General features: G+C 58.0%; 1 protein-coding gene across 2 annotated transcripts; it reads right to left on the bottom strand.

Moving 5' to 3' along the window:
* Nucleotides 1–11: 11 nt before the first annotated feature.
* On the bottom strand, nt 12–25,538 carry ALDH4A1 (aldehyde dehydrogenase 4 family member A1). 2 transcript variants are annotated; one of them, XM_034645248.1, is made up of 11 exons: nt 25,223–25,538; nt 13,988–14,081; nt 13,324–13,416; nt 8,615–8,662; nt 7,685–7,840; nt 6,182–6,331; nt 6,023–6,097; nt 4,768–4,955; nt 2,607–2,680; nt 343–539; nt 12–167 (listed from the first exon to the last, which is right to left on the bottom strand). In XM_034645248.1, the coding sequence occupies exons 1-11, from the start codon at nt 25,282–25,284 to the stop codon at nt 27–29; spliced, it is 1,278 nt and encodes a 425-aa protein (XP_034501139.1). In that variant the 5' UTR covers nt 25,285–25,538; the 3' UTR covers nt 12–26. The 2 variants fall into 2 exon arrangements, with proteins under 2 accessions (XP_034501139.1, XP_034501130.1); XM_034645239.1 differs by lacking the exon at nt 25,223–25,538 and adding an exon at nt 17,037–17,349.
* Nucleotides 25,539–25,566: the final 28 nt, after the last annotated feature.

A 25,566-nucleotide genomic window follows, 5' to 3' on the forward strand; every position in this document is an offset into this window, starting at 1 on the left:
GCCTTGCCTGGAGCAGTGGGGCCAGGTCACGCCCAGTCAAGGCCCCCACGTCTCCCCCTCCTTCTCCCACCCAGGACACGGGCCCGGACCCTCCAGGAACACCTGCTTCTTGCCCGTACCTTGGCATCAATCACGGCCGAGAAGAAGGTCCCAAAATCCTCTGCTGGCTGGGGGCAAGGGAGACACCAGAAGAGCTGGAGTCACCACGGGCTGCAGACAAAGGGAGCCCCCTCCCCGCACACCCCAGCCCCGCCGCCACCGCCACCGCCACCGCCACAGCCCAGGAGCCTCCAATCCCATCAGCCACCCGCTGGGCCGCGGCAGGGAGGACGCGCCACTCACGTCGCCCACTCTGATCCTGCCGTGCTCCTCCAGCAGCCGCGCTTTGATCTGCGGCCACAGCGACCGCGGCACGTAGAGGCGGGAGCAGGCTGAGCACTTCTGGCCGCCGTACTCGAAGGCCGAGCGCAGGGTCCCGCTCACCACGCTGTCCACGTCGGCCGAGCGGTGCACAAAGTGGAAGTTCTTCCCCCCACACTCTGCAGGGGAGAGGGGGCGTGAGGGGAGCCGGCTTCCCGGCCAGCCCTGCCTGTACCTGTGCACAGGTGTGTGCAGCCCCAACCCCGGGTCACGGCTGGACAGCGCCCCAGAGCCGGCGAGCCAGGCCCATCTGCCACCCTGTGGCTGGGGAAACTGAGGCTGGGGCAGGGTTGCTCCCACCATCAAGGCAGAAGGACCAGAATCTGAGGCTCCCAGGAGCCAATCCATTCCCAGAAGTGGACATAGCTTTCTTGGCACCTTCCCGACCCCCAACCCGGTGGGAGGAGAAGGAGGGGGTCTACTCCACGTCGGCCACCAGGGATGGTCCCTCTTCCCTACTCACGGCAGCAAACACCGCCCCCCCCCTCGTTTTCTCAGCCCCTGGGCCCTGGTCTTCTCCCTCCATGAAACATTAGTGACCAGCAGCTCCTGGTCACAGAGCACGAACCACCCGCCAAGCTCCACTCAGAGCACCTCCTGCTTTGTCTCCTGAAAGCCCCACAGCAACCCTGTCGTCCCCATTCTAAAGACAAGAAAACTGAGCGCCTGGCTGACTCAGCCGGAAGAGCGTGCAACCTTGATCTCTGGGTCGTGAGTTCAAGCCCCACGTTGGGTGTAGAAATTTTTTAAATAAAAAAATACTTAAAGAAAAGAAAACAGAGACATAGATTAAGTCTGGAGGCTGGGAGGTGGTCGAGAAGCAGCGGCCTCCCTCCCTCGGGGCGCAGCGGGAAGGGGGCAGAAAACAGAAACCCAGACACAGCTCACTGCTCCCACCTTGTGAAGGGTGGACTGGGGTGGCGACACCATAGCTGGCTGAGGGCACACCTTTCCTGACCCCCCATCAGAGCGCCCACCAGCTCAGGAGTGGGTCCAATCTCCCCATGGGCCCCACGTCATCCCCAGGAGCAAGAACGTGTAACGACCAGCCCCCTCCACTGTTGCGGTGCTGTGTGAGCCTAGAGGGCCTTCTCTTAGGGGCTCAGCCCTTTGCCCAAAAATCTTGGTCCATGGGGGCCAGAGAGTTTAGGAAACGTGTATCAGTCCTTGCTCCTAAAAATACGTCATGCCTTTAAAAGCATTAAAGGCTCTGGGAAGTCCTGCAGACAAGGAATCTGTTTTGCTTCCACACAGCAAATCTCCTTGACCATGCATGTGTTTCTTTGTGGGAAAATTCGCAGTATTTCAGTAAGCTCCAGCCTCGCAGAGCTCTCGGGCCCCTGTCCTGCCGGCCCCCTGCCTCCCAATGCCACCTACACTGGCCTCATTCCCACCTCGTGGCCCCAGCACCTACAGGTCCCTCTGCCACCATCTCGGTGAACAGCCACCGCCAGACACGCATGACTATTCACATTCACACTCATTTAAATGAAGCAAAACAAACCATTCACTTCCTCGGTCACACCAGCTGCCTTTCAAGTGCTCGACAGGCACCTGCGGCTTCCGGCCCCCCGCCCCGCCCGCACAGCACGCGTGCACACACACACACACACACACACACACACACACTGCATCTCCGTCAGCACCCAAGGTTCCACCACACAGCGCCGGGCCCGCGATGGCTCGGCTCCCCAGACCTTTGCGAGGCTGGCTGGCTTCCTCTCTGTATCCAGGTCTCAGCTCAAAGGCTCCCTCCTTGAAGAGGGCCACCCGACCCACCACCCTAGATGACGCCCGCCCGGGGGTCTCTGCACGCCGTCTTCCTCTCTGTGGATTCTCCACACCGTCTGTATGCTGCCATCTGCCTCCTGCCACCGAACACAAGTTCCGAGGGCTGGGTCTGCGCCTCTCGCCATCCCAGCATCCCTGGTGTCCAGAAAGTGCCTCCACAGCGGCTTAATATTCCATTTGCTGAATGACGAGTGAATGAATGAACCGCACATTCTAGGGCCCAAGCCCCAGGATCTAGCAGAGCCGAGGCTCCGCCCCAGAGGCCCCTCACTGCTCAGCTCCTGCAGGGCTGCCCCCCCACCACGGGGGCACCACCTCGGCCTCTTCCTCCTTCAGGACAGTCAGGGAGGGTTCCCTGGGGCCACAGGGAGGGCGCCAGGAGAGGGGACCCTTACCTCCGGCCAGGCGTGGGAAGGTGCGGAACCGGTCCAGGTTCTGGGCCACCTGCTTCCACAGGTGTTTGAAGGTGCTGAAAGTAGAGGACGGGGCAAGGCTCAGGGCCCTGGGACAGGGAGGGTCCTGGGGGGTGGGGAGCAGGCCCTACTAGATGAAGGGGCCCCAAAGCCCAGCAGGTGGGAGCAGGGATCAGAGCAAGCGTTGGAGTGGGGGGGAACGGGGTAGGCGGGGGCAGCTGGAGACAGGCTCCATTCGGGGCCCGTGGGGAAGGAATAAAGGTAGGTTTGGTGGCAAGATCATGCACCGCCACGGTCTGGGAGGGGCACCCCCAGCCCAGCGCCCCAGCTCCGGAGGCCAAACCAAGGAGGGTCCTAGGAGAGGGAGTGCAGCCCCCCCTTCCCCAAGCTCCGACGTGTGACCAACCTTAGCGCCACAAAACAATAAAAATGCTAATCACCAGGGAGCCTGCGACACAGTAGCTAATACTAATTTATGACTTTCCTACCTTTAAGCCCACTGCTCATCAGAGCATGGCAAATGGGGGCCAGGCCTACTCCGCCTGCTAATAGGCGGGGACCCGTGGGGCCTGCGCTTGGCAGCGTGGGCTTTTTTGGAAAATGGTCCTCCTCAGCAATTCTAAAGCTGCCATCACACCCGGCAAACCCTGGGGACAGGGGGTAGGAGAGCCTGAGGCTGAGCGAGGGAGACTGGAAGCCACTGCAGGTGTCCCCAGGGACACCAGGAAGGACCCCCTAATGCAGACCCTGACATCTCCACTCAGATGACCCTTGGGCACCTCACTCCAAGGGACCGGCATGGGACTAGTCGTGTCCACCCACACCACCCAGGTGCCCACCAGGCCCCCCTCTGCCCAGAGCCTAGACCTTCCCATGGACACCCCCATCTACTGATCCAACCCCATGGACACAGGATCGCGTCTCCCTGCCACCTGCTCACTTGAATCCATTCCCACCGCCTCCACCCTGCTTCAGGCCTCTGCTGTCCCCTCCTGGACGTGGACAGCCTCCTCACTGGTCTCCTGCTTCTGGCCACTGGTGACTTGTGTATAGAGCAGCCAGAGCGATCACCTGGGACAGAGGCTGTGAATGCAGGGCCCAGCGGCCAGGCAGGGGAAGAAGGACCAGACACGCAGAGGCCCAGGGCCTGGGGAGGCTGGCAAGGATGGGCCAGCACTCCACCCCTCCTCCAGCCAGCAGTGCCCTGTGGACACGCAGTCCCAGAGGGGCAGGTTCTCAAAAGGAGCCTGGAATCTCAAGGATTTCTGCGTGGAACTGTGCCAACTGTACGAGGTCGGTCCATCTCAGTTAGGAGTCAGAGCAGACAGGGCCACCTGCCAGGTCCAGCTAGACAGCTACCTGTCTGCAACCTGTTTGAAACAAAGCTGCTTCATGCACACCCTGTGTAAAACCTTTCGTGGCTCCCAGTCACCTTCGGGATAAAGTCTAGACACTTCTGCGGGCTCACAAGGCCTTACAGTCACGGGACTAAACCCTCCAAGAATCAGGACTTGTCCATACGTTCACTGGACATATACACCTGCTCATTACTGAATAAAGGAGCAGTCACGATCGAACCATTTCCTGCCCACACTCTTAGCTCGGCCCCGGCACCCCACACTCCAGCCCCGCGGAACCACCAGCGGCTCCCCGAGCATAGGAGTGTTAGCCTTGAGGCCCTGTGCGTGCTCTTCCCTCTCCCACAGCACTCTCCCTACCCCCTCTTTGTTTGGCTATCTCCTCTGCCTAGGTACCGCCTCCTCCAAGAAGCCTTCCTGACTCTCCTCCTCCAATTCATCCCAAGCTCCCCTGTGCCCTTCCCAGTGACAGAGGTGGCATCAAAATCAGCATCACCACACGTCTGCAGGCTGCTTCCAGCCCAAAGTTCTTCCCCTTTGTTAACTCACTGGCCCCTCACAATCGCTCTGCAAGGTAGGGACCATATTCCTGTTGAACAGATCAAGGAATGAAGGCTCAGACAGGTGAAGTGGGCCACCCACGGCCACACAGTGAGTCAGCGGGGATGGTCAGTGCCTGACCTCCAGCTCCCGCACAGAGGTCATGAGGCTATCGCCTGGCGAATGTCCCCACGCCGCCTGCCCCACCCCACCCCACTCCACCCCACCCCACCCCAGGGACTTACGGCACGCTGCCTGTGAAGTTGATCCCGCAGAGGTGCTCCGAGCTGGTGACAGTGTCGCCAAATGTGGGCCCGTCCGCTGGCACAAACTGGATGATGTTGGGGGGCAGGCCAGCCTCCCGGAGGATGCGGTAGACAGCATAGCTGGCCAGCATGGCGGTGTCACTGGGCTTCCACAGGACCACGTTGCCCTGCCCGGGAGGCATGCTGACAACTCACAGGGCCAGGGGTCACCGCCCCCGACTGCCACCCCATCCTAAAGTGCAGCCATCGTTCATGTGGAGCCACCAGGCCCCTCAGCAGGCCGGGATGTCCCTACTGCTCCAGGTGTCAGGCACGGGGCTCCAAAAACCCCTGCCAGTGGGACCACACCCTGTCCCCCCACCCCCGGCCAAGGCCCCCTTCTTCTAGAAGCCCGTACGGACTCGTCTTGCCAGCACCCCTTGGGCAGGTCTGTTCTGGGTATTTCCACATCGCTGGGTGCTCACTGGATGTGGCAGGCAAATGCTCACAGGGCTGTCCCTGCACGTGTCCTGGCTGAGGACACATGGGCACCCGGGTGCGTGTGTCTGCGCACAGATGCGCAAGGACAGCCCGGGGCAGGGGCAGCGCCGACATCAGCCAGCCGCCCCCTGTGGGGCCCAGGCCCCCGCCACCTGCCAGCCCTCCTCCTGCTGCCCGATGAGCCACGCAGGCCTGCTAAGGGCAGGGTGCATCACCCCCTATGGAGGGAGCTCATGAGGGCGACAGCCACCTTCTCCCTGACAAGGCCAGTGGAGCCGGGGCCTTGGAAGCTAAGTCCGAATCTTTATCTGTGTGGTCATTTCCTAGACCTGACAGATCACTCGCGGGGCACACAGTAGGCCTGGAACGTGATCTGCCATCACCATCAACAGTCCCTGTACACGAAGCCCACACCGGGCCAGACGTGTCCCACGCGTGTGTCCCACACACGGCTTCACCTGCTCCCCACAACCCTGCACTCTGGGCTTTTCTAGATTTCCACCTCGAGGAGGAGGAGGAAGAAACCACCTCAGATGTCTGGGAGCTTGCCTGGGGATCCCCCAGTGCAGGGCAGAGCTGGGAGTCACCCCAGTCTCAGACCCCAAAGCCTTTTCAGGGGCCGGCAGTGCCTCTGCCTTCTGGGCGTCTCCCCGCAGCCAGGGCCAGGCCCTGTCGTCTGCGGAGGCAGGAATGAGAGCTGCACGCCCGCCCCTGCCCACCGCCCTGCCCGACCTCACCAAGGTCACCATCTCACCATCAAGGCTGGCGCCCCAGCCAGGTTGCCGCCGATCGCCGTGAAGTTAAAGGGGGAGATGGCCGCCACGAAGCCCTGGGTAAGGGGGATGAGGAGGTGGTGAGGCCAAGCTCGAGGCTCCTCCTGCAGCCTCCTGCCCACCCCGCCGCCTGTGGGTACCTCCAGTCCCCGGTATACGACGCTATTGGTGCTGGGCGGCACGCTGAGGGGCTGCTGGCCCTCCAGGTCCACGGCAAACTTGGCATTGAACCGGAAGAAGTCGATGAGCTCAGCCGCCGCGTCGATCTCCGCCTGGATCACCGTCTTACCCTGCGTACAGGACAACCAGAGGGTCAGCCACGACAGACATGCTTCCCGCTGGCCCTTTTCCAACACCGACCGTGTGCCCACGGTGCTGGCGGCTCCTTCCCCCGGGTGAGCAGGTGCCCCCGCTAGGGCGCTTGGAACAAGCAGCAGGAGGTCTGACAACAGCAAACATTTCCTTCCGCTGCCCGTTCCTCCTGAAAGATGTGAGGGTCGGGGGAGAGCCTCTGGGCTGCAAGAATGGGGCTTCTCTCGATCAGGGCAGCTCTTCTTGGCGCACAGGGTCACTGGCAGCAGTCACCCTGCTTGGGACCTGGAGATACAGCAGCTAAGATGCTCTGGCCCCGGCTCTGTGAGGCCACCACCCTTCCTACAAGCTCCTGAGTCCATTAATAAGGCACCTTAATCTGGCCGTCGAGTGTGTGTGGCTCACCAGGGACACAGCGGAGCCCACAACCACTCCAGGAGCCACTGAGAATCAAGGAGACCCTTAACCGGTACGGAGCTGTCATACCACCTCTGTGCAGCAGAGGGGGCCCTCACCACAGGACGGGGAGCCTACCCCGCCAGGGGACGGAGAGCCTAAGTCTCCCTCCAGGAGAGGGCGAAATTAACCCTTTCTCCCTGGGCTCCCTTCCCCACTTGGAGCTGCGGGTGCCAGTCCCTGGCTCCACATGTATTCAGTCCAAAAACGTCTATCAGGAACTTCTATGACTCCAGGAAGATGGAGAACAGCTAACTCAGGATTACTTTCTCCAAAAAGCTTGCAAAGAGCTGACACACACACAGGAACTCATTATACCCAACACAATCTGAGCTGTAACTGACAAACGAACAGCATGCTACAGGAGCGCAGAGGGGGGACGAACCCTTCCAGACAGAGAAGATTCTGGAAGCCTCACAGAGGAGGTGGTATCTGGGCTGGAGCTCGAAGGGAAGAGTTCACAGGACAGAGAAGAGAGAGCGAGCATTCCAGGCAGAGCCACTGGGGTAGAGGCAGGGCAGGGAGACGGGACGCCTGCAGTGTCCAGGGTCCTGCTAAATCCAGACAGGAGACCTCATGGGCCGAGCAGCCGGCGAGCTGGACATGGGCCGGAAACAGAGGGCCCTGAGCGCTGGGCATAGGACTTGGGACGGGACAGTCAGAGACAGAGACAGAGACCGTGGCGGTTTGTAAGCCTGGAGTGACCGGCTGGAGGTGTCAGAGAGCCCACTCTGAGGGCTGCGGAGGTGTGACTGAGACTGGAAGACGGCACGGGGCCATCCTGGCTCCCAGAAGCAGCCCAGCCAATGGCTGCTGTATCGGACGGAGGATGACAGCCTCCCACCCCACCCCAACCGTGCCCATGGATACCTCACCTGTCCCACCATGGTCTTGGCAAGGACCTCTGCCCTGCGTGGCCCGCTCAGCATGTCCGCTGCCTTCAAGAAGATCTGGGCCCGGTCTGCAACAGGCTTCAGGTCCCACTCTTTCCTGGCAGCCAACGCAGCCTCAATGGCTTTGTTGAGTACGGCCTAATGAAGAGGAAAAGGTTCAGGGCTGTCTCCCACAGCAGGAAGGGCTCCGGGGGAGTGGGCGAGGCAGACTAGAGGTCACCCTCCACCCACGGACCCGTGGCTCCCTCGGCCCCAGTGGCTAAGTGGCAAACACAGTGTCCCCATCACCTGCTGGCCAACCGCAGGCTCCGAGCCTGTCCTGCTGCCGTCTGGAGGTCTGAGGGACCTGCCAGGGAGGTCTGCATGCCAGGGACTTGGCATTGAGTCCCGTAGCTGTTAAACCAGCTCTGCTTTCTCTTGTGGTCTCATTAGGGACTCACCGTCTTCCTGGGGCCCCCGATCCCACCAGCTAGAGCCTCCAGCCCTCAAGGTCAGGTGCCTGGCCTTGTCCCTGCCAGGCCAGAACCATAGCCAGCATGCCCTCGCTGCCACATGATGCCAGCTCCTAGCCCCCCTGCCACAGTGCACCCCAACCCCTCTCGCTGCCCCTCCACGATGCCGATTCTGTCGGCCTTCCCATCCATGGTGCTTCCAATGTCCCTGACTCAGCCTCGCAGAATCTACCCCCCTTGGAAACCAGGCTGCCTTGCGGCCACAGGCACGTCAGGGGATGTCAGCCGCGGCCCACGCAGCTCTCATCTAGCTCGAATTAACCCCCGACAGGCCCAGCCTTGTCAAAGACTCCACCCTCCACGGCCAGAGAGGGCAGCAGCACTGACATCCGCCTGCACGCCAGCAGCCAGGAGGGGAACAGAGGGCCAGCGCCCCAGCCCAGAGTCGTCAGGGACTTACCTTGTCTGCATAGCAGAACTTGGCCACCTTGTGTCCATGGTTGAAGGGCTGCAAGATGAGAGAAGAGTGAGGTCATTGCCCAGCAGAGAGGTGCCAGAACAGGACATGGCTGGGCTCAGAGCTCGCCTTCCAGGCCAGAGTCCTCAGCACACTCGCCCTCTCCCCTCCAATCCCCACATCCATCTCTCGAAGGGGTCACGGAGCACCTGCTGTTTGGTGAGTAAGACTGTCCCCACTCTGGCAGGTTCATAGTCCCAGAGAAAGGCATGGACCGCACAGTCTTTCAGGGAAAAGTGTGGACTTTGTGGTCAGACACAGTTCACATCCCAGCTCTGCCACCTACTAGCTGGGGGCCGGAGTAAAGTGAGTTCCCTTTCCAAGTCTCCCTCTGCGGGAAATGGGGACCCCCTGCCTCACAGCATGGGGAGAAGGGCCAAATGGGCTCATGGGTGAAAATGCCGCCGGGGCGGGTGCGGTGCGTGGCTGTGGCTCAGGCATGGGTGCCGCTCAGGATTTCTGCTGTCCCGAGTGCCCGGCGGACACACCGACCACTTCTCCAGCCCCTGGCAGGGGACCCAGATATACTCATCGAAAAGGGAAGACCCTTCACAAACACAAATGGACCCTTCAGCGCCAGAAGCCAGCGTGCGCAATAAGGCAGGGAGAAACTTCACTTCTTTCCGCCACACTCCTCAACACTTTTGCCACCTAGCAGTCTGCCGATGGGCTATTTGCGGCTTTCCCATCAAACGTGGCAGCCACTAGCCACACGTGCCTGCTGACATTTCGACCCCGTTCCTCGGCTGCACCTGCCACGTTCCATGGGCCAGACGACCACGCGTGGCCCGTGGCTGCTGTAGTGGGACAGCGTGTGGATACTGATGTTGTAACTGCAGAGAAGTTCTACTGGGGCAGTGCTGGTCTAGGGTTCAGGAGAAAGTGGCCCTTTCCGCCTCATTTCAACCCCCCAGCAGAGTCACCTGTATCTTGTCCACACCTGAGACTGGCCTGTGATGCTCGGGAGCTGAGGAGGCAGCTTGGAGCCAGGCCCTCCGACTCAGCAAGCCCCAGCGGACCGCAGCTCCCCCACGCCAGCAGCCAGGCGCTGGCCGCTGCCTCCCATGCCTGCGTTCCTCCGGTTACCGCGTGGCCAGGTCAGTGAGGCACCACGGGCCATGAGAATGGGAAGTGCCCGCCCAGAGGGTTACCAAAATCCTAGCGGGAAGCTGGAGCAGCGCGGAGGGGCCGGGTGAACTGAGTGATCCCAGCCTGTGCTCCCAGGGCTCCAGGTGTTGGGACCCTCTGGTCGCTGATCCAGGAGTGGGGGCTCCAGGACGCCCCCTGTGGGTGGGCGACTCCTGCCCCAGGGCACCCTCAGAACCCTGAGAGCTGGGGGCCCATGGTCCTCAGCCTTACCCTGCATGCACCTGCTCAGGGTTCCATCTGGACAGAGCCAGAATGTGCCTCCCCCATCCGCAGAAGGGCCAACCCTTGACTCCCCCAAATTACAGATCTAGGAGTTTCCTGATCCATCCAAAGTGTAGGCCAGTTCCTGGCTCGATGAACCCTGAGCAGGTGGCTTCTTAGGCTAATGTCGGCACGGGGCTTAACCCACCATTAGCTCCGAAACCCCCTTCTAGAGAAATCCATCGGGAATCATGGAAGCTGCTGTGAGAACTCCTCAGGCCCTTTCTTGCCTGTGGGCAGGACTGAGTTATGGGCTGGGCAGTGTGGCCGTGTGGTGTGTGAGTGACACCACAGAAAACCCACAGCACACCTGCAGGAGAAAGCCTCCCAACACCACAGTGAATGGCTTCCTGAGGTCTGAAACACCGACGGGTCTGCCCCGAGTGCTTTTTTTGATGAACCAGCTACAGGCTCTGAGGGAAACAGGGACAGCTGCTGTCACAGCTGAAGTCTGTTCAGCGGTCTGCATGCGGGCACTGAGTCTCAGCACGGATCAATCCATTCGCCCCGACAACAACCCTACACAGCACGACTGCATCCCATTTTGCAGACGCGAAGACTGAGGCACAGGGAGGTCAAGTAGCTCAAAGCTTCGTGACCAGGCAGCGGGCAGGAAGGGGAACTTATTACGCACAGGGACCTCCTTATGGTGACGCGGATGGCCTGCAGCTGGGCCTCAGGAAGACTCAAGGAACCCGGCCGGAAAACTGTGAGGTGCTCTCGTCCTCTCTGCTCCTCTGACAGGCGGCACCCTGCACCTTTCAAGAGACCCACCATGGTCACGCGTCTCAGAGGTGGAAGGTGTCCTCCCCGTAGCTTCTAACCCCTCAAAGTGAGATGCCAGTTTCCCATTCTAAGTGCCAGGGCCGTAAATCCAACCGGCCCCCCTGGGGTTGGGTGCCCACTTCTGGGTCAAGCAGCCCCAGGGAGTGGAACCCCATGGTTTCAAAGGCGCCCACCACCCACCACCATGGAGGCAGGCGGGGAGCCCACAGATTTGGGCAGACCCTTCACAGAGGTGCGCCGCACTTCCCCACCTTGGACTGACATTCCCCAGGCTCTGTTCCGGGCTCTTTCCCGGCCCCCTGAATCCCAGCTCCTCACCTGGCCTTCTCCTCACCTTCCCGCCCCAAACTCCCTGGCCACCCGGGAGCCCTGGACACCCACAGGTCTAAGTCTGGACTCACAGGTCCTGCCAAGCCCTCCCCTCTTCACTCTGTCCTGAAATTAGAAAGCACTCTCTTGTAAGGAGCAACGGGGCTCTTCCGGAAAGTCACGCCCCCCTTGACCCCCTCCAGAGACTCCCCAGTGCTCTCAGAATAGGTTCCTTAATCACAGATGACAAGAACCTCAGGAAGTCACCTCCGCCCACCCCTCCACCCCGCTGGCTTCCTCTCTGTTCCGCAAGTCACGGCACCCCTTCCCAGCTCCAGGACTCAGCCCGAGGACCCCTCTGCCCGGTGGCGAACCCCCACCACCCTCATCCTCGGGCTTTGACTCAGAGGTCACCTCTCCAGGGAGCCCTCCGACCACCCTGCCTGATGTGGCCTCCACGTTCCCAGCACAGCACCCGTGCCGTCCCCAGTCCCTCACCCGCTAGAGCTCCCATCTCTTTCTTTGTTGACCAGGGACCACCTGCTCTCGCTGGAGAGGGCAGAGCCCGCGTCTGCCCTGGGCCTGCCCTCCGAGAGGCGTGGCCAGCTGGCTGGGTTTTATTATCATGACTTACATGTGCCTTGCTGGAAAGAAGGGCTGGGGTCTCTTCCAGCTTCAAACAGGTTTCTGGGACACTGCCACAGAGGGGGCCACCTGGCTCACGTACCACGGCTTTCATTTTGCAACGGGTTGCTTGGCACAAAGCTAGAAGCCCCACATGTGCCCATCTGCTTGCTGGCATCGTGCACTAGGGGTGGTGGGGACACCCCCCATCCCCCCCAACCCCCCCCGCCGAGAGCGGCCCACGGACATGTTCTAGCCACGCGGTGCCTTGCGGCCACGACAGCCTGGCGTGGCCACATCGTCCCACCTTCCGTTTGAATGTGTAGGTGAAATCTCCCCCTCATTAGGTTTGGAAACAAAAGCTGCTGCTGTCCCGAACTGGAGACAGAAAAGCTCCCCCAGCAGCAGCCACGGGCCTGCGGGGTGACCCCCGGCATCCCCAGGCCCTGGGCTTTGGGGATGTCCTCGGCCTGCACGGAGGGACAGTGTGCAAAAGGCGGCCCCGCGAAACATCTGCGCGTGAGATGAGACCCCTGTGTGGACCCTGTCTGTCGCATCGCCGCGTCCTTCGGACACCCTCGGGAGAAACTTCTCTCCCGGACCACCACGGGGAAGGGCTGTGCTGCCCCCATCGTGCAGCTGGGATTTATTTCGAGAACACTGTGACTACTGTAAGTGATGTGTTCGCTTCCCTGCGGTCACCGGGAGGTGTAAAGGCGAGTCTGGGTTGTCTCCAGCACCTAGGGCTCCGCGGTTCTCGTTCCATGACCCAGAGGCCACAGCGAGATGATCCTACCGCAACGTATGAGTGAATATTGCTGCTTCCAAATCCTCCCTCGAAAATGCACCTGAATCAAAATCAATGGGATGTGGTTCTGGAGAACCCGGAATAATCATCCCTATTCTGGATCTCACTGTGCCACCCTGAGCGGGTCATTTAATATCTGAGCCTGTCCCTTGATCTGTAAAACGGGCAGCTAACTCCTGCTCTTCCTCCCTCAAAGAGGAGTGGCAATGCCCGAAAGAGGAGCCTGTGCAGATGGGACAGGGCCTCTCAAGGGAGCATGGCTCCATCCGGAGGGCTTCTAGGAGGAGGCAACACCTGGACACACCCTGGGTGCTCACGTCCGATGGGCTTATCTTCCCCCAAAGCAACAGTTGCAAAATAGGGGCCAGGGCTTTGGAGACTGTCCTTTTTTGGAAGGATGCTCTTCAACTCTGACATTCTGTCCTTTCTTCCTAGCCTCTAGGTGGCCCATGGGTCCACTTTTTAAAGAGACAGCAAAGCTGGTGGCAGTCACTATTTTAACTCCCTTGGCAGGCGTGAAGTCAGCATCTTCTACGATGATACCCCCAAGACTGCTTTTGCAAGTTTTATATCCACGCACAGAATTCAAAATCTGGGAACAGACTGTAAAACCCCCCTGGGGCAGAAACCCCCTGTGTGACAAGCTGATCTGTTGCCTGAGAGATGGACCCCAGGTTCAGGGAGACACCAAGCCCCGCCGGCCCACTGGACTCACCGACACCTGGTACTGCACATCTGATGTCCACACCTCTTCGTCCCCCACCACACACGGAATGGCTTCCGTCTGGCCCTTCAGGTCCTTCAAGGCCTGCAGAGGGGACAAGAGGGCGGATGGGTACTTCCTCCCCCCTCTCTGCCCCACCTAAAACCCCAGTGCAGGGCCTGCAAACACAGATGCCCAGGCCAGAACAGAAACACGAGGGGGCTGGGCTCAGAGGTCAGAGAGCATCTGCTCTGCTCAGGACTCAGCCCCTGTCCACTGTCACTTCCTGTCCTGCCAGAAGGGGAGGCCAGTGTTGCCAGGTCCTCCCATTATAAACAGAATAGAAAACTGTATCTGAAATGTACATGACATCTCACGATTTTTAAAATACTGGCAATTAACGGGACAATGTTTTTAAGCAGAAAACGTCTGTGGGCTTACAACCCCTGACCTTTGGAGGGAGCCCCAAAGTGGCCCAGCTTGCCCCCTCTGCTGCCTCCAGCCTCTCCCGTCCTCCAGATGCACGGCTGTCCCAGACCCGGTTTCCTTCCAAGCCTGGGGGCAGGTGCAGTAGGGGGGTGATGGCTGTAGGCACGGACAGGCATCCTGGGGGGCTGCTGAAGGCTGTCCTTGCTCCACACCTTACCCCCACTGGGTGCCCCCACTGCCCCATTACCTTTTGCAGCGCATCTCGCTCGGGGCTGCCCTGTGTGAAAGCCAAGACTGGCTCGTTGGCTACCTTCAGGGAGGACGTGTGCTTCCACCATATCCTGGGGTACAAGGGCAGGGAACAAAGGCACACAGTTCAGTGGCAGCTGCCGCCAGACCGGCCCCCCTACCTCCAATGGTGGGGGCGGACGGGGGGGATTCTGGGTTGGCCCAGAATCCTGAAATCCAGAGCAAGTACAGAACTGGGGGGCAAGAACTGGCCCTGGGGTCCAAAATCCAAGTTCCAGGCCCACCCCTGTCACTGTGCGTCCTCGGGCACGTGACCGGCCTCCTCTGGGTCTGTGAGAACCAGCATTCAAACATGCATGGCCTTTGAAGTTTACATTCCATCAACGCAAAACCACTTCTAAGCGTTTTGCACACAGAGAAGGTGGGCTCTCCCTTTCCTTCCCCACCATCCAGCCCTCATCCCAACGGGCCCCAAGTTACTGCTTTCTCTGGGCTGAAAAGGCAGCCTGTTCCAGAGCTCATTCTCATCATAATGGAACCCAGCTGGGATTCCCTTGGCACAAAGAGCTGAGCCCCAGGTGGGCAAGAACATCCAAGATGTGGGTCGGGACCTTGGAGGAGTGCCCTGAGTTTAGCTCGCAGCCATGGGGAGGGCGGCTTTTGGGGTTCAGGGTCTGATTCCAGGGTCCTGAATTTCAAGAACTCCTTCTCCTGGAGAACCTGTTCGGTCTTGAACCTTATGACCTCACTGACTGGTGACCACTGGTGACCACCGCCCCTAACATGTCTGCGGATGGCGAGGTGGGGGGACAGGTGGATAAGAGCCAGGACTTGAGGTCATTCACTCCTGAGCTGGAGGGTCCTCCAGGCCTCAGTGTCACTTGGGCTGTGAGTGTTGGGGGGCACTTTTTATACTTTTTATTCTTTCTCCCTGGGAAAGGGTCTGGAGGTTTACAGACCCAGCCTGGAAGGCCTAGAGGAAGGACACGAAACCAGGGGCCATGAGGACTGGTCCTTCATTCATTCTGCAAGGTTCCTGGGCACCTGCTATGTCTCTGACACTGCTCTGAACACTGGAGACAGAGCAGTGACCACGACAGCAAGGCCTCGGGCCGCATGGGCTGCAGGATTTGTTTTCCTTCGGTGCCCCGGGGTTCTTGGTCACACTGCTTCCAAGAATGACGAGGTAAACCAGCGTGGTGGGCAGCAAAGCAAGGTTAACTGAGTGATAGCAAAGGGATCGTACAAAGCTCCCGAGGAGGGAGAGGACTGAGAGGGCTGCCAGCAGAGTTTCTAAGTCTAGGGGGTTTTATGGACTTGTTCAGGGCTGTTTTACTGTGATTAACTCCCCCTGAGCCCACCATCCAATCAGTTTTTTGTCATCTACCTATCACGTGGGAAAGGATGGAGGGCTCCCTCCAGGGTGGTGTAAAATCCTTTTAAGGGTGGTTTCCTCTTGTTGGGGGGGGTCCCTACCAACTATCCTTCATCATAAGCAGCTAACCCCCAATAGATACCATGGGCAAGAAATAAACACAGTGAGGACAGAAGGGATGTGAGAACGAGGGGAAGGGTAGGGCTGCTCCAGTTAAGGTGATCAGGGAAGGCCTCTCGGCGGAGGTGTCGTCTGTGTGCAATCTGGGATCTGAGAAGGACAGGAAAGAGCATTCCAGGCACAGAAGAGAGCAAGGACAAAGGCCCAGAGCAGGAAGCATGACAGGAAGTGTTGAGAGGAGCCCGGGCGGTCCAGGAGGGAGGAGGGCAGGGCCCCGGTTGCCCAAGATTTTGCCTAGCCCCGGTTGCCCAAGATTTTGCCTAACGGCTCTAAGCGAGCTGGGCCTTCTCCCTCCTCCCCCACCCCACCTCCCAGGCAGCACCCACCCCACCCGAGCAGGGCGGTCACATTCCTCATGCCCCACCCTTCCCCTAACCAAGGGCAGAAATGTGGGGCTAGGCCAGCTTCCCACCAGCCCTTTTGCTGGCTTACTCCGAAGAGCCGAGGAGACAGTCACACAAAGCTACAGGTACGCCATAAATTCAGGTTCCCACCGACCCCCCACCTATAGTGGGGGGAGGAACAGAGTGGCTGCAAAACTCTAGCCACCATAAGCCTCCACACCAGTCAGGAAAGGGGGGGCAGCATGTGCCCCCAGGGCCCCCTGGAAGGTTCCAGCAGCAGCACACCACCACTGATCAGTCAATCGGCTATAGCCAGGAGGGTGCCGCTGAGGAGGAATGTGGACTGGGAGCCTGGAGGTGCATGCCCCAGCCCCAGCCTGGACCCCGGATCGCAGGGCGCGCAGAAAGCCCAGCTCCAGAAGCAGACACCTGTGGGACCAAAACCCCCACGTGCTCTGAGACATCAGCCCATCATTACCAACTCAGCAGGTCTCAGATTCCCCACCTGAAAAAGAGGGGTGGTACTGTGTGCCCTGCAGGGGCATTGTGAGGTTAAAAATGCTCGCCCTTCCTCACCCCTCCTCCTCTGTATTTCTAAGAAAATTGTCTTCTTAGATGTGTCTCATATATGTGTAAGTATGTATATATACACACGCAGGTTACCACACCAGGCCAGGCGTTCAAAGGCGAAATGGTTCTCAGACGCCCCCAAGGTCACCACAGTCAGGGGCTAGCCCGGGCACTCAACAGATAATGCTGGAATAAACTTAGCACCACGTTCCCCCCAGCTTAAAATGCGGTAGCTACCAGCCCTCCCGAACCCGTTCCTTCCCAGGCAGTGTCCAAAACAGAAATCTTGCAGGCCTCTCTCTACCTTCCCCAGGGCAGAGGCCCACTGTGACCACAGGATCCCATTCCCCCCTGGCTTCCCTTCTGCCTGGAAAGTCTCCAAGCCCCAGCCCAGCTGCCCATCCGTCCGAATGTGGGGAACAGAATTCAAAGATCAGCCTGAGTCAACTAGAGCCAAAAATAATCCCAGGACATCTGACAAAACCAATCCCCCCACTTTTATTCTGGCTCATGGGCCATTTGGGATTAACATGAGCACCCTTCCCTTGGCTAGGGGAAGGCAGAGGAGAACCACTCACAGAACCCGGAGTCTCTGTGAGGACCTGCGAGGCCCTTCCAGGCAGGACTGCATTCCTCCTCTCTCATCAGCACACTGATGGCACATCTCAAGGACACAGAGACAACTCAGACACAGGCAGTGAAACCTGCCTACTCAGGGCCTTCTCATCGCTTCTGCAATAAAAAATCCGAATCCTTACTGAGGCCTCCAGGCTCACTTCCCATCACTCCTCCACCCTGCCCACTTTGCTGCGATCCGGCCACCTGAGTCTTTCTGGAGTCCCTTCTGCTCGGATGCTACCCTCCGGCACCTGGACGGGGACCTGATGGGTCACCTCTGAGCTCCACACTCCGGTCACAGCACCAACAACTCACGGAGCTCTGCCTGTCTGTGCTCCAACCAAGCCATCAGCGCCCCCTCCCCCAGCCGCTCACCCCCGGACACCCCACCTGGCACACAGGAGCATTGGAGAAATACCTTCTAAAACAAAGAACCCACTGATAAACCTCTTATCAGATTCATCAAGAAAAAAAAAGGGGAGGGGAGAGAAAACAACGAACACCCAAACTGTTGTCAGAGCAACACCAGGCCCCCAGGACTGGACTCCCAGGCCAGTGCTCTTCTGCTAACAGCTGGAGGCCCCTAGTAGCTGGGGTGAGGGGGGACGAAAGCCAAGGAGAGGAGGAGAAAGTAAACTACCCTTGCTTCATTCAGCTTCCAGACTTTCCCAGCTCTTATCTGGGACCTGATAAGACCAATCCTCCTTATCCCAGAGATAAGGGGCGGTGAGCAGAGAGAAAGTGCCGGGGCCCAGGCAGGTCCCCAAGGGAGGAGCATCAGGCCCACCCCAGCTGTTTCCACTTTATTGCCCCGGAAACATCAAGGAATATTTATCAAGCACTTACAACATGCCTGGCACTACGCGAAGTGCTTATCTCCTGAATCCAGCTACGAATGCATGAGGAAAGTGCCAGGATTCCTACTATTAATATTGTTATTATTATTATCATTATTATTACAGATGAGAAAACTGACTTCTGAGATTCCGGTGCTCACTCATGGCTCAGGGCACCGCTCCCTGCCCCACAGAGCAGCACCCGAACCCAGGGCTCCCTCACTCAGGAGACGGGTGCTATGGCAGAAGCACCTGCCACCTGTCAGAGACCTCTGAGCAGCACCGCTGAGGGAACAGTCCTCCTCTCGGCCCAGCTAGGGCCTCCTCCTTCCCAGCATTTCCCAGCTTACAANTAGATGTGTCTCATATATGTGTAAGTATGTATATATACACACGCAGGTTACCACACCAGGCCAGGCGTTCAAAGGCGAAATGGTTCTCAGACGCCCCCAAGGTCACCACAGTCAGGGGCTAGCCCGGGCACTCAACAGATAATGCTGGAATAAACTTAGCACCACGTTCCCCCCAGCTTAAAATGCGGTAGCTACCAGCCCTCCCGAACCCGTTCCTTCCCAGGCAGTGTCCAAAACAGAAATCTTGCAGGCCTCTCTCTACCTTCCCCAGGGCAGAGGCCCACTGTGACCNGGCTCGCTGTCCACAGGCACCGACAGCTCAGCTGAGTGCTGTCCCCTCTGTGCCAGGAAAGGAAAGGCCTGGGGGGGAGGCGGGGTAAGAAACCCCCAAGATGGGCAGGTGTCTTNGGCCCACTGTGACCACAGGATCCCATTCCCCCCTGGCTTCCCTTCTGCCTGGAAAGTCTCCAAGCCCCAGCCCAGCTGCCCATCCGTCCGAATGTGGGGAACAGAATTCAAAGATCAGCCTGAGTCAACTAGAGCCAAAAATAATCCCAGGACATCTGACAAAACCAATCCCCCCACTTTTATTCTGGCTCATGGGCCATTTGGGATTAACATGAGCACCCTTCCCTTGGCTAGGGGAAGGCAGAGGAGAACCACTCACAGAACCCGGAGTCTCTGTGAGGACCTGCGAGGCCCTTCCAGGCAGGACTGCATTCCTCCTCTCTCATCAGCACACTGATGGCACATCTCAAGGACACAGAGACAACTCAGACACAGGCAGTGAAACCTGCCTACTCAGGGCCTTCTCATCGCTTCTGCAATAAAAAATCCGAATCCTTACTGAGGCCTCCAGGCTCACTTCCCATCACTCCTCCACCCTGCCCACTTTGCTGCGATCCGGCCACCTGAGTCTTTCTGGAGTCCCTTCTGCTCGGATGCTACCCTCCGGCACCTGGACGGGGACCTGATGGGTCACCTCTGAGCTCCACACTCCGGTCACAGCACCAACAACTCACGGAGCTCTGCCTGTCTGTGCTCCAACCAAGCCATCAGCGCCCCCTCCCCCAGCCGCTCACCCCCGGACACCCCACCTGGCACACAGGAGCATTGGAGAAATACCTTCTAAAACAAAGAACCCACTGATAAACCTCTTATCAGATTCATCAAGAAAAAAAAAGGGGAGGGGAGAGAAAACAACGAACACCCAAACTGTTGTCAGAGCAACACCAGGCCCCCAGGACTGGACTCCCAGGCCAGTGCTCTTCTGCTAACAGCTGGAGGCCCCTAGTAGCTGGGGTGAGGGGGGACGAAAGCCAAGGAGAGGAGGAGAAAGTAAACTACCCTTGCTTCATTCAGCTTCCAGACTTTCCCAGCTCTTATCTGGGACCTGATAAGACCAATCCTCCTTATCCCAGAGATAAGGGGCGGTGAGCAGAGAGAAAGTGCCGGGGCCCAGGCAGGTCCCCAAGGGAGGAGCATCAGGCCCACCCCAGCTGTTTCCACTTTATTGCCCCGGAAACATCAAGGAATATTTATCAAGCACTTACAACATGCCTGGCACTACGCGAAGTGCTTATCTCCTGAATCCAGCTACGAATGCATGAGGAAAGTGCCAGGATTCCTACTATTAATATTGTTATTATTATTATCATTATTATTACAGATGAGAAAACTGACTTCTGAGATTCCGGTGCTCACGCATGGCTCAGGGCACCGCTCCCTGCCCCACAGAGCAGCACCCGAACCCAGGGCTCCCTCACTCAGGAGACAGGCGCTATGGCAGAAGCACCTGCCACCTGTCAGAGACCTCTGAGCAGCACCGCTGAGGGAACAGCCCTCCTCTCGGCCCAGCTGGGGCCGCCTCCTTCCCAGCATTTCCCAGCTTACGAAAGGGGCGGGCAGTGGCTCGCTGTCCACAGGCACCGACAGCTCAGCTGAGTGCTGTCCCCTCTGTGCCAGGAAAGGAAAGGCCTGGCGGGGAGGCGGGGTAAGAAACCCCCAAGATGGGCAGGTGTCTGCCCCCTCCCCTTGGACGCGCAGGGTCAACCCCGACAGAAAGGGTTTTGCCTGGGCGTCAATACTGACGACAACGGGAGAGCAGTGAGGGCATCCGAGCTCCACACCTGCCTCCATCCTTGCGCCGCTGGGACCCTCTTGTCTGAATATTCCTGATCCAGGGCGAGCACTCGGGACAGCCCATGGCTGGGGGAAGGGATCAATACTTAAAGCAACACTGTCAGGGCGCCTGGGTGGCTTAGTGGGTTAAGTGCCTGCGTTCGGCTCATGTCATGATCCCAGGGTCCTGGGATCGAGCCCCATGTCGGGCTCCCTGCTCCGCGGGGAGTCCGCTTCTGCTTATCCCTCTCCCCCTGCTTGTGCTCTGTCAAATAAATGAGTAAAATCTTAACCAAAAAAAAAAAAAAAAGCAACATTGTCCAGGTACAGATACTCTTCGAAGCGGTTTCTGCGTACGAACTCATTTCCTCTGCAAGGCCGTCTTATGAGGTGGGCTCCTCCTGACCTTACCACATGGGAACACGAGCAGCACAGCGAGCTCAAATAACCTGCCCAGGGCCACAGAGCAGCTAGGAGGCGGAGCCAGAACCCACCCTACGCTGTCCTCTGGGCCATTCCAACAGCAAGCATGCAGCACCTACTATGTGCCGGGCCAGGGGCTGGGCACCAGAAGCAGACGCTCACGGTACGCCAGTGACAACGCCAGCGACAACACTGCCCGAGGGGGGATTCCAACCACCTCTGAAGCCAGTATCAGGATCACTGTAGATTCCAGTTATTCCTTCACTCAGTAACGTAAGGGTACTGGTCACATCATCTCTAATCCTTCTGCTACACGGCTGATGGGATCCTGCCCGTTTTACAGACAGGACACTAAAGGGCCAATGGAGAGCCACGTTGCCAAGGCCACAAAGCGCTGGGTGAGTGCGGGTTCACCAAGGTGGCAGGGGAGAGCATTCCAGGCAAAGGGCACTGCCCAGCCTCAGCTAGGAAGACCGAGAGCAGAGTACGTCCAGGGAGTGACAGGGTGTGCCAGCCCCCCTGCCCAGCACAGCCTGTGCCCATTCCAGGGACACGCAGGCCGGGACAAGCACTGGGGAGTTCTGAAATGCCGAAAACTAAGCAGGCAGGTGGGCTGCGAGGAGTCCAAAGCAACCTGGGATTCTTGCAGGGAACAGGACAGTAGCCGGTTCCAGCCCGCCCACCCCCTGATGGTGGCGGGCGGGGCGGGGGACCCCTGGCACCCAGCAGCGTCTGGTACAAAAGCAAGTAATAGAGAAAACTTCACATTCAGTACAAGCCTACAATGTGACTGGTTCTTTTACTTATTAAATTTATACATAAATATAAATATGTATCTTGGCTCTTTCCAACAAGAATCTGCAGAGACGTAACTGAGGACACCTGTGATAAAGTCAATGGAATAGAGAAAAAAAGCAGGAGGTCAGGGCCAAAGGAGACAGGAGGCAGTCAACGGGGGACCTGGTGTTTACTAGCTTAAAGCCTTAGACAAGTTTTCCTTAATTTCCAAGGGCTTTAGTTGTTTAATCAGTGAAATGGGAATACTAATGCCTATAAAACCATGCCAGGCTGCTGAGGAGCTCAGTAAAATAATCCACTTAATTAAAAAGTACGAGGCCCTGGGGACAGTAAAATAGACAAGTCTATGAAATAAAACAGTAAACTACAAAAAAGTGTTTGCAGATGATCCCATCATTATACTGTTGGGTTTTTTAAAGCAGATATATTCATGGAAAGTTAAAAGGAAAATAATCGAAGTGAGGACAGTGGTTACCTCTGCATGGGGAGATTCCAGGTCATTTTTGTCTTTTTTGCTTTACCTATACTTTTTATAATGGACACACGGTAATTAAAAAGAAAATGCGGGGGTGGGGGTCCCTGGGTGGCTCAGTCGGTTAAGCTGGAATAAACTTAGCTCTCAGCTCAGGTCACAATCTCAGGGTTGTGAGACCGAGCCCCACACTGGGCCCGGAGCCTGCTTGGGATTCTCTCTCTCCCTCTGCCCCCGCCCCCGCCCCGCCTCATGCACTTGCGCGCTCTCTCTCTAAAATAAATAAATCTTTAAAAAAAAAAAAAAAGGAAAATGCACGATCAAGAGTCTTTTTAGGGGCGCCTGGGTGGCTTAGGCTGTCAGTTAAGTGTCCAAATCTTGATTCCAGCTCAGGTCACGATCTCAGGGCTCTTAAGGTGGAGCCTGCTTAAGAGTCTCTCTTCCTGGGACACCTGGGTGGCTCAGTCAGTTAAGAGTCCACCCTCGGCTCAGGTCATGATCCCAGGATCCTAGGATCGAGGTCCACATCCAGCTCCTTGCTCAGCAGGGAGCCTGCTTCTCCCTCTGCCTGCCGCTCCCCCTGCTCCTGAGCGTGCTCGCTCGCTCCTCTCACTCTCTCCACCCCCCCATCTCCGGCAAATAAATAAATAAAATCTTTAAAAAAAAAGATTCTCTCTTCCTCTTCCTCTGTACCTCCCCCCACCCCTATAAAGAAATTAAGAAAAAAGGTATTTTTGCAAATTGGTTGAGATTCCTGGCACTCCAGGCAAAAAGGGAAACACTATGCACGTCACCCACACCAGGTCCTCAAAAGAGGTGGCTTTCCTCAGCACCAGTTTTACTAACAGGACACTGACAGATACTATTAAACATGTTCTAAAACTGTTTCTCCACAAATGGCCCAAGTGCACCCCCAAATATTAGTTGAATAAATGAAAAAGTGGCCATATATCAAACCTGTTTTTCTAGAGCAGTGACTGCCAGTTAGGAGCAATTTTGGCCCCAGAGATGTTCAGCAGTGTCTTGACATTTTCATATTGTCACAACTGTGGGGTGTTCATGGCGTCAGGCGGGCAGAGGCCAGGAAAGCTGCGAAGCATTCTGCAAGGCACAGGACAGCCCCCACAATGTAGGATTACCCAGCCCACAATGTTAAGAGTGCCAAGGTTGAGAAACCCTGTCTTGGGCACTGGGCCAGCTGTTCCATCGAAAGAGGTAATCTGAGCCTTCAGATCTGGTTGCAAAAGATTTTAGCTCCACTCCCAAGGCTGTGTAATTAAGAGCATGAAGATGGAGTCCGACTGCAATTTTTGCTCACCGTGGTCCTGAACTGACAGGTAATTTTCCCATCTGTAAAAATGGGGATAGTCCAGCGCTTATCGGCACAGTGCCTGGTGTCTGGCTCTTGTTTCCTTGATAGATGTTATTGCTATCATAAGCATTTTTTTTAAAGAATGTGGATTGCTTTCTACCAGGTATTAGAAGTTTTTATGGCTAAGCCCCCCCACACCATTAAACTGAAAACTCTCCAAAGTCCCCATCCACGTGTAAGTCCCCTGCGTACCCCTCTCTTCCAGGGTTTAGCACAACATGACACATAGCAGGTGCTCAGTAAATACATGAAACAATGGGCTTCCTCCCCCATGATGGAGGGGGGGGCGTCCAAGTGCAGGGAGAAGCTTGCAGAAGAGACCGCGCTGACAGTGTGGCAAGTGTGGCCCCCAGCCTGGGGGAGTGTGGCCTGGGAGAGAAGCCCTTCTCCCCCATGTGCTCTTCCTGTGCCCTTTACCTATCAAGCCCCCACCCAGAAAGGACACGCAGCAGTGTTGAAACTGACCCATGCCCAGGGCATCACTCACCTCCTACCATCCCTTGGGAAACTGATTAACTCAGAAAAGGCATAGCTCAGCAGGGGTNGAAACAATGGGCTTCCTCCCCCATGATGGAGGGGGGGGCGTCCAAGTGCAGGGAGAAGCTTGCAGAAGAGACCGCGCTGACAGTGTGGCAAGTGTGGCCCCCAGCCTGGGGGAGTGTGGCCTGGGAGAGAAGCCCTTCTCCCCCATGTGCTCTTCCTGTGCCCTTAACCTATCAAGCCCCCACCCAGAAAGGACACGCAGCAGTGTTGAAACTGACCCATGCCCAGGGCATCACTCACCTCCTACCATCCCTTGGGAAACTGATTAACTCAGAAAAGGCATAGCTCAGCAGGGGTGACAGAGCTGGTCACAGTCCTAGGGGTCAGGCAAACAAAAGTTGAACTGGGGGCGGGGGCTGCCCAGCCCTGAAAGGGAGGCCCACAGAAACACCCGTCCATCAGACTGAGCCTCTCTGGGACAGGGTCTGTGTCCTACCTACCTCCCCACCCCCGCCCCCATCTAGCCCAGAGGAGTTCTAAGAACATGTGTCACTGAGTGGGCAAGGGTCCAGGAACCCAACTCCACCGCAGGGGCGTTTGCACGGCAGATCCACCCCGAAACTACATCTTGGTTTCTTCATCTGTAATTTGGAATATCTCCCGCACAGTTTAAATGTGAGTGATAAGCGATGACCCTAATAATAACGGGGCAGTAAGGTCCAGGCACCGATCAATGCACTTCGCAGGCAGTGTCTCTCCCTTAGCCGTCACAGTGAGGCACGCACCCAGTGCCTAGCCCAGCGTCTGGCACATTAGAAGCACTCCGTAAGTATTACTGTTCCACCTATCAGAAGGAAGGGTCCCTTTTCTGCCCAGTACTTAATTTGAAAAAGGGAGAAAAGGAAAGAGGAGTCCCGGTAGAGAGGAGACAGGAGGCTCAGAGAATCCCAGAGGCGAGTCCTGAATGTGAGACCGAGGGTGGGGAGCTGGAGAAGCGCTGTGCGAAAAATCGAGATGCACTCTGTCGGCGGGTTCCCTATTGGGGGGAAGACGAGGGCGACGGAGGTGACTTTCCGAGCGTAGGAGCCGGGAGAGGTCCCCCTCGCGGAAGGAAAGAGACAGCGGGGAGAGGGGGTTGTCGCAGTGGGAGGAAAGCCTGGGTGAGGCGCAGGGGGCTAGAGGAAGGGACCCCCGGCGAGGGGAGCCCTCGGGACCGCGGCGGGGATCTGGCAGGGAGGGGCCCTGGGGCACCCCCCTCCCGCCCGCCGCAGGCCTGGGGCGCACTCACCCGGGCTCCCTCCAGGGGCGGGCCAGCAGGGCACGACGGAGCGCTCGCGGCAGGAGCAGCATCCCGACCTCGCGGCGGAACTGTTCGCAGACGGTGAGCCCCGGGGTTGTTCACAGACCTTGAACCCCGGGCACGGCCAGAAGGCGGAGCCCCGCCCGGAGCGCACCACGTCGGCGGGCGGGGGGGATCGGATCACGCGGCCTTCCTCCGCGTCGGACTCACCCAAGATGCCTCCGTATTTCCTCCTGTTAATACGATAACTCTGATTTCGAGGGCACTGTAGCGGCAAGTATGAGACACAGGACAACGCAGCCCCAAACAGAAGCGCTGACATTTACCCGTGT

The sequence above is a fragment of the Ailuropoda melanoleuca genome, chromosome 2 (genome assembly GCF_002007445.2).
Source record: "Ailuropoda melanoleuca isolate Jingjing chromosome 2, ASM200744v2, whole genome shotgun sequence".
Lineage (NCBI taxonomy): Eukaryota > Metazoa > Chordata > Mammalia > Carnivora > Ursidae > Ailuropoda > Ailuropoda melanoleuca.

Bases quoted from the DNA above. Each gene is read 5' to 3' on its own strand.
- ALDH4A1 (XM_034645239.1), bottom strand. From the start codon at position 17,122: ATGTGCCATCAGTGTGCTGATGAGAGAGGAGGAATGCAGTCCTGCCTG. The intron at 7,841-8,614 runs GTAAGTCCCTGA...CCTCTTCATTAG, and splicing joins AGTTCTGCTATGCAGACAAG to GCCGTACTCAACAAAGCCAT. The intron at 6,332-7,684 runs GTGAGGTATCCA...TCCTGTACGCAG, and splicing joins CCAAGACCATGGTGGGACAG to GGTAAGACGGTGATCCAGGC.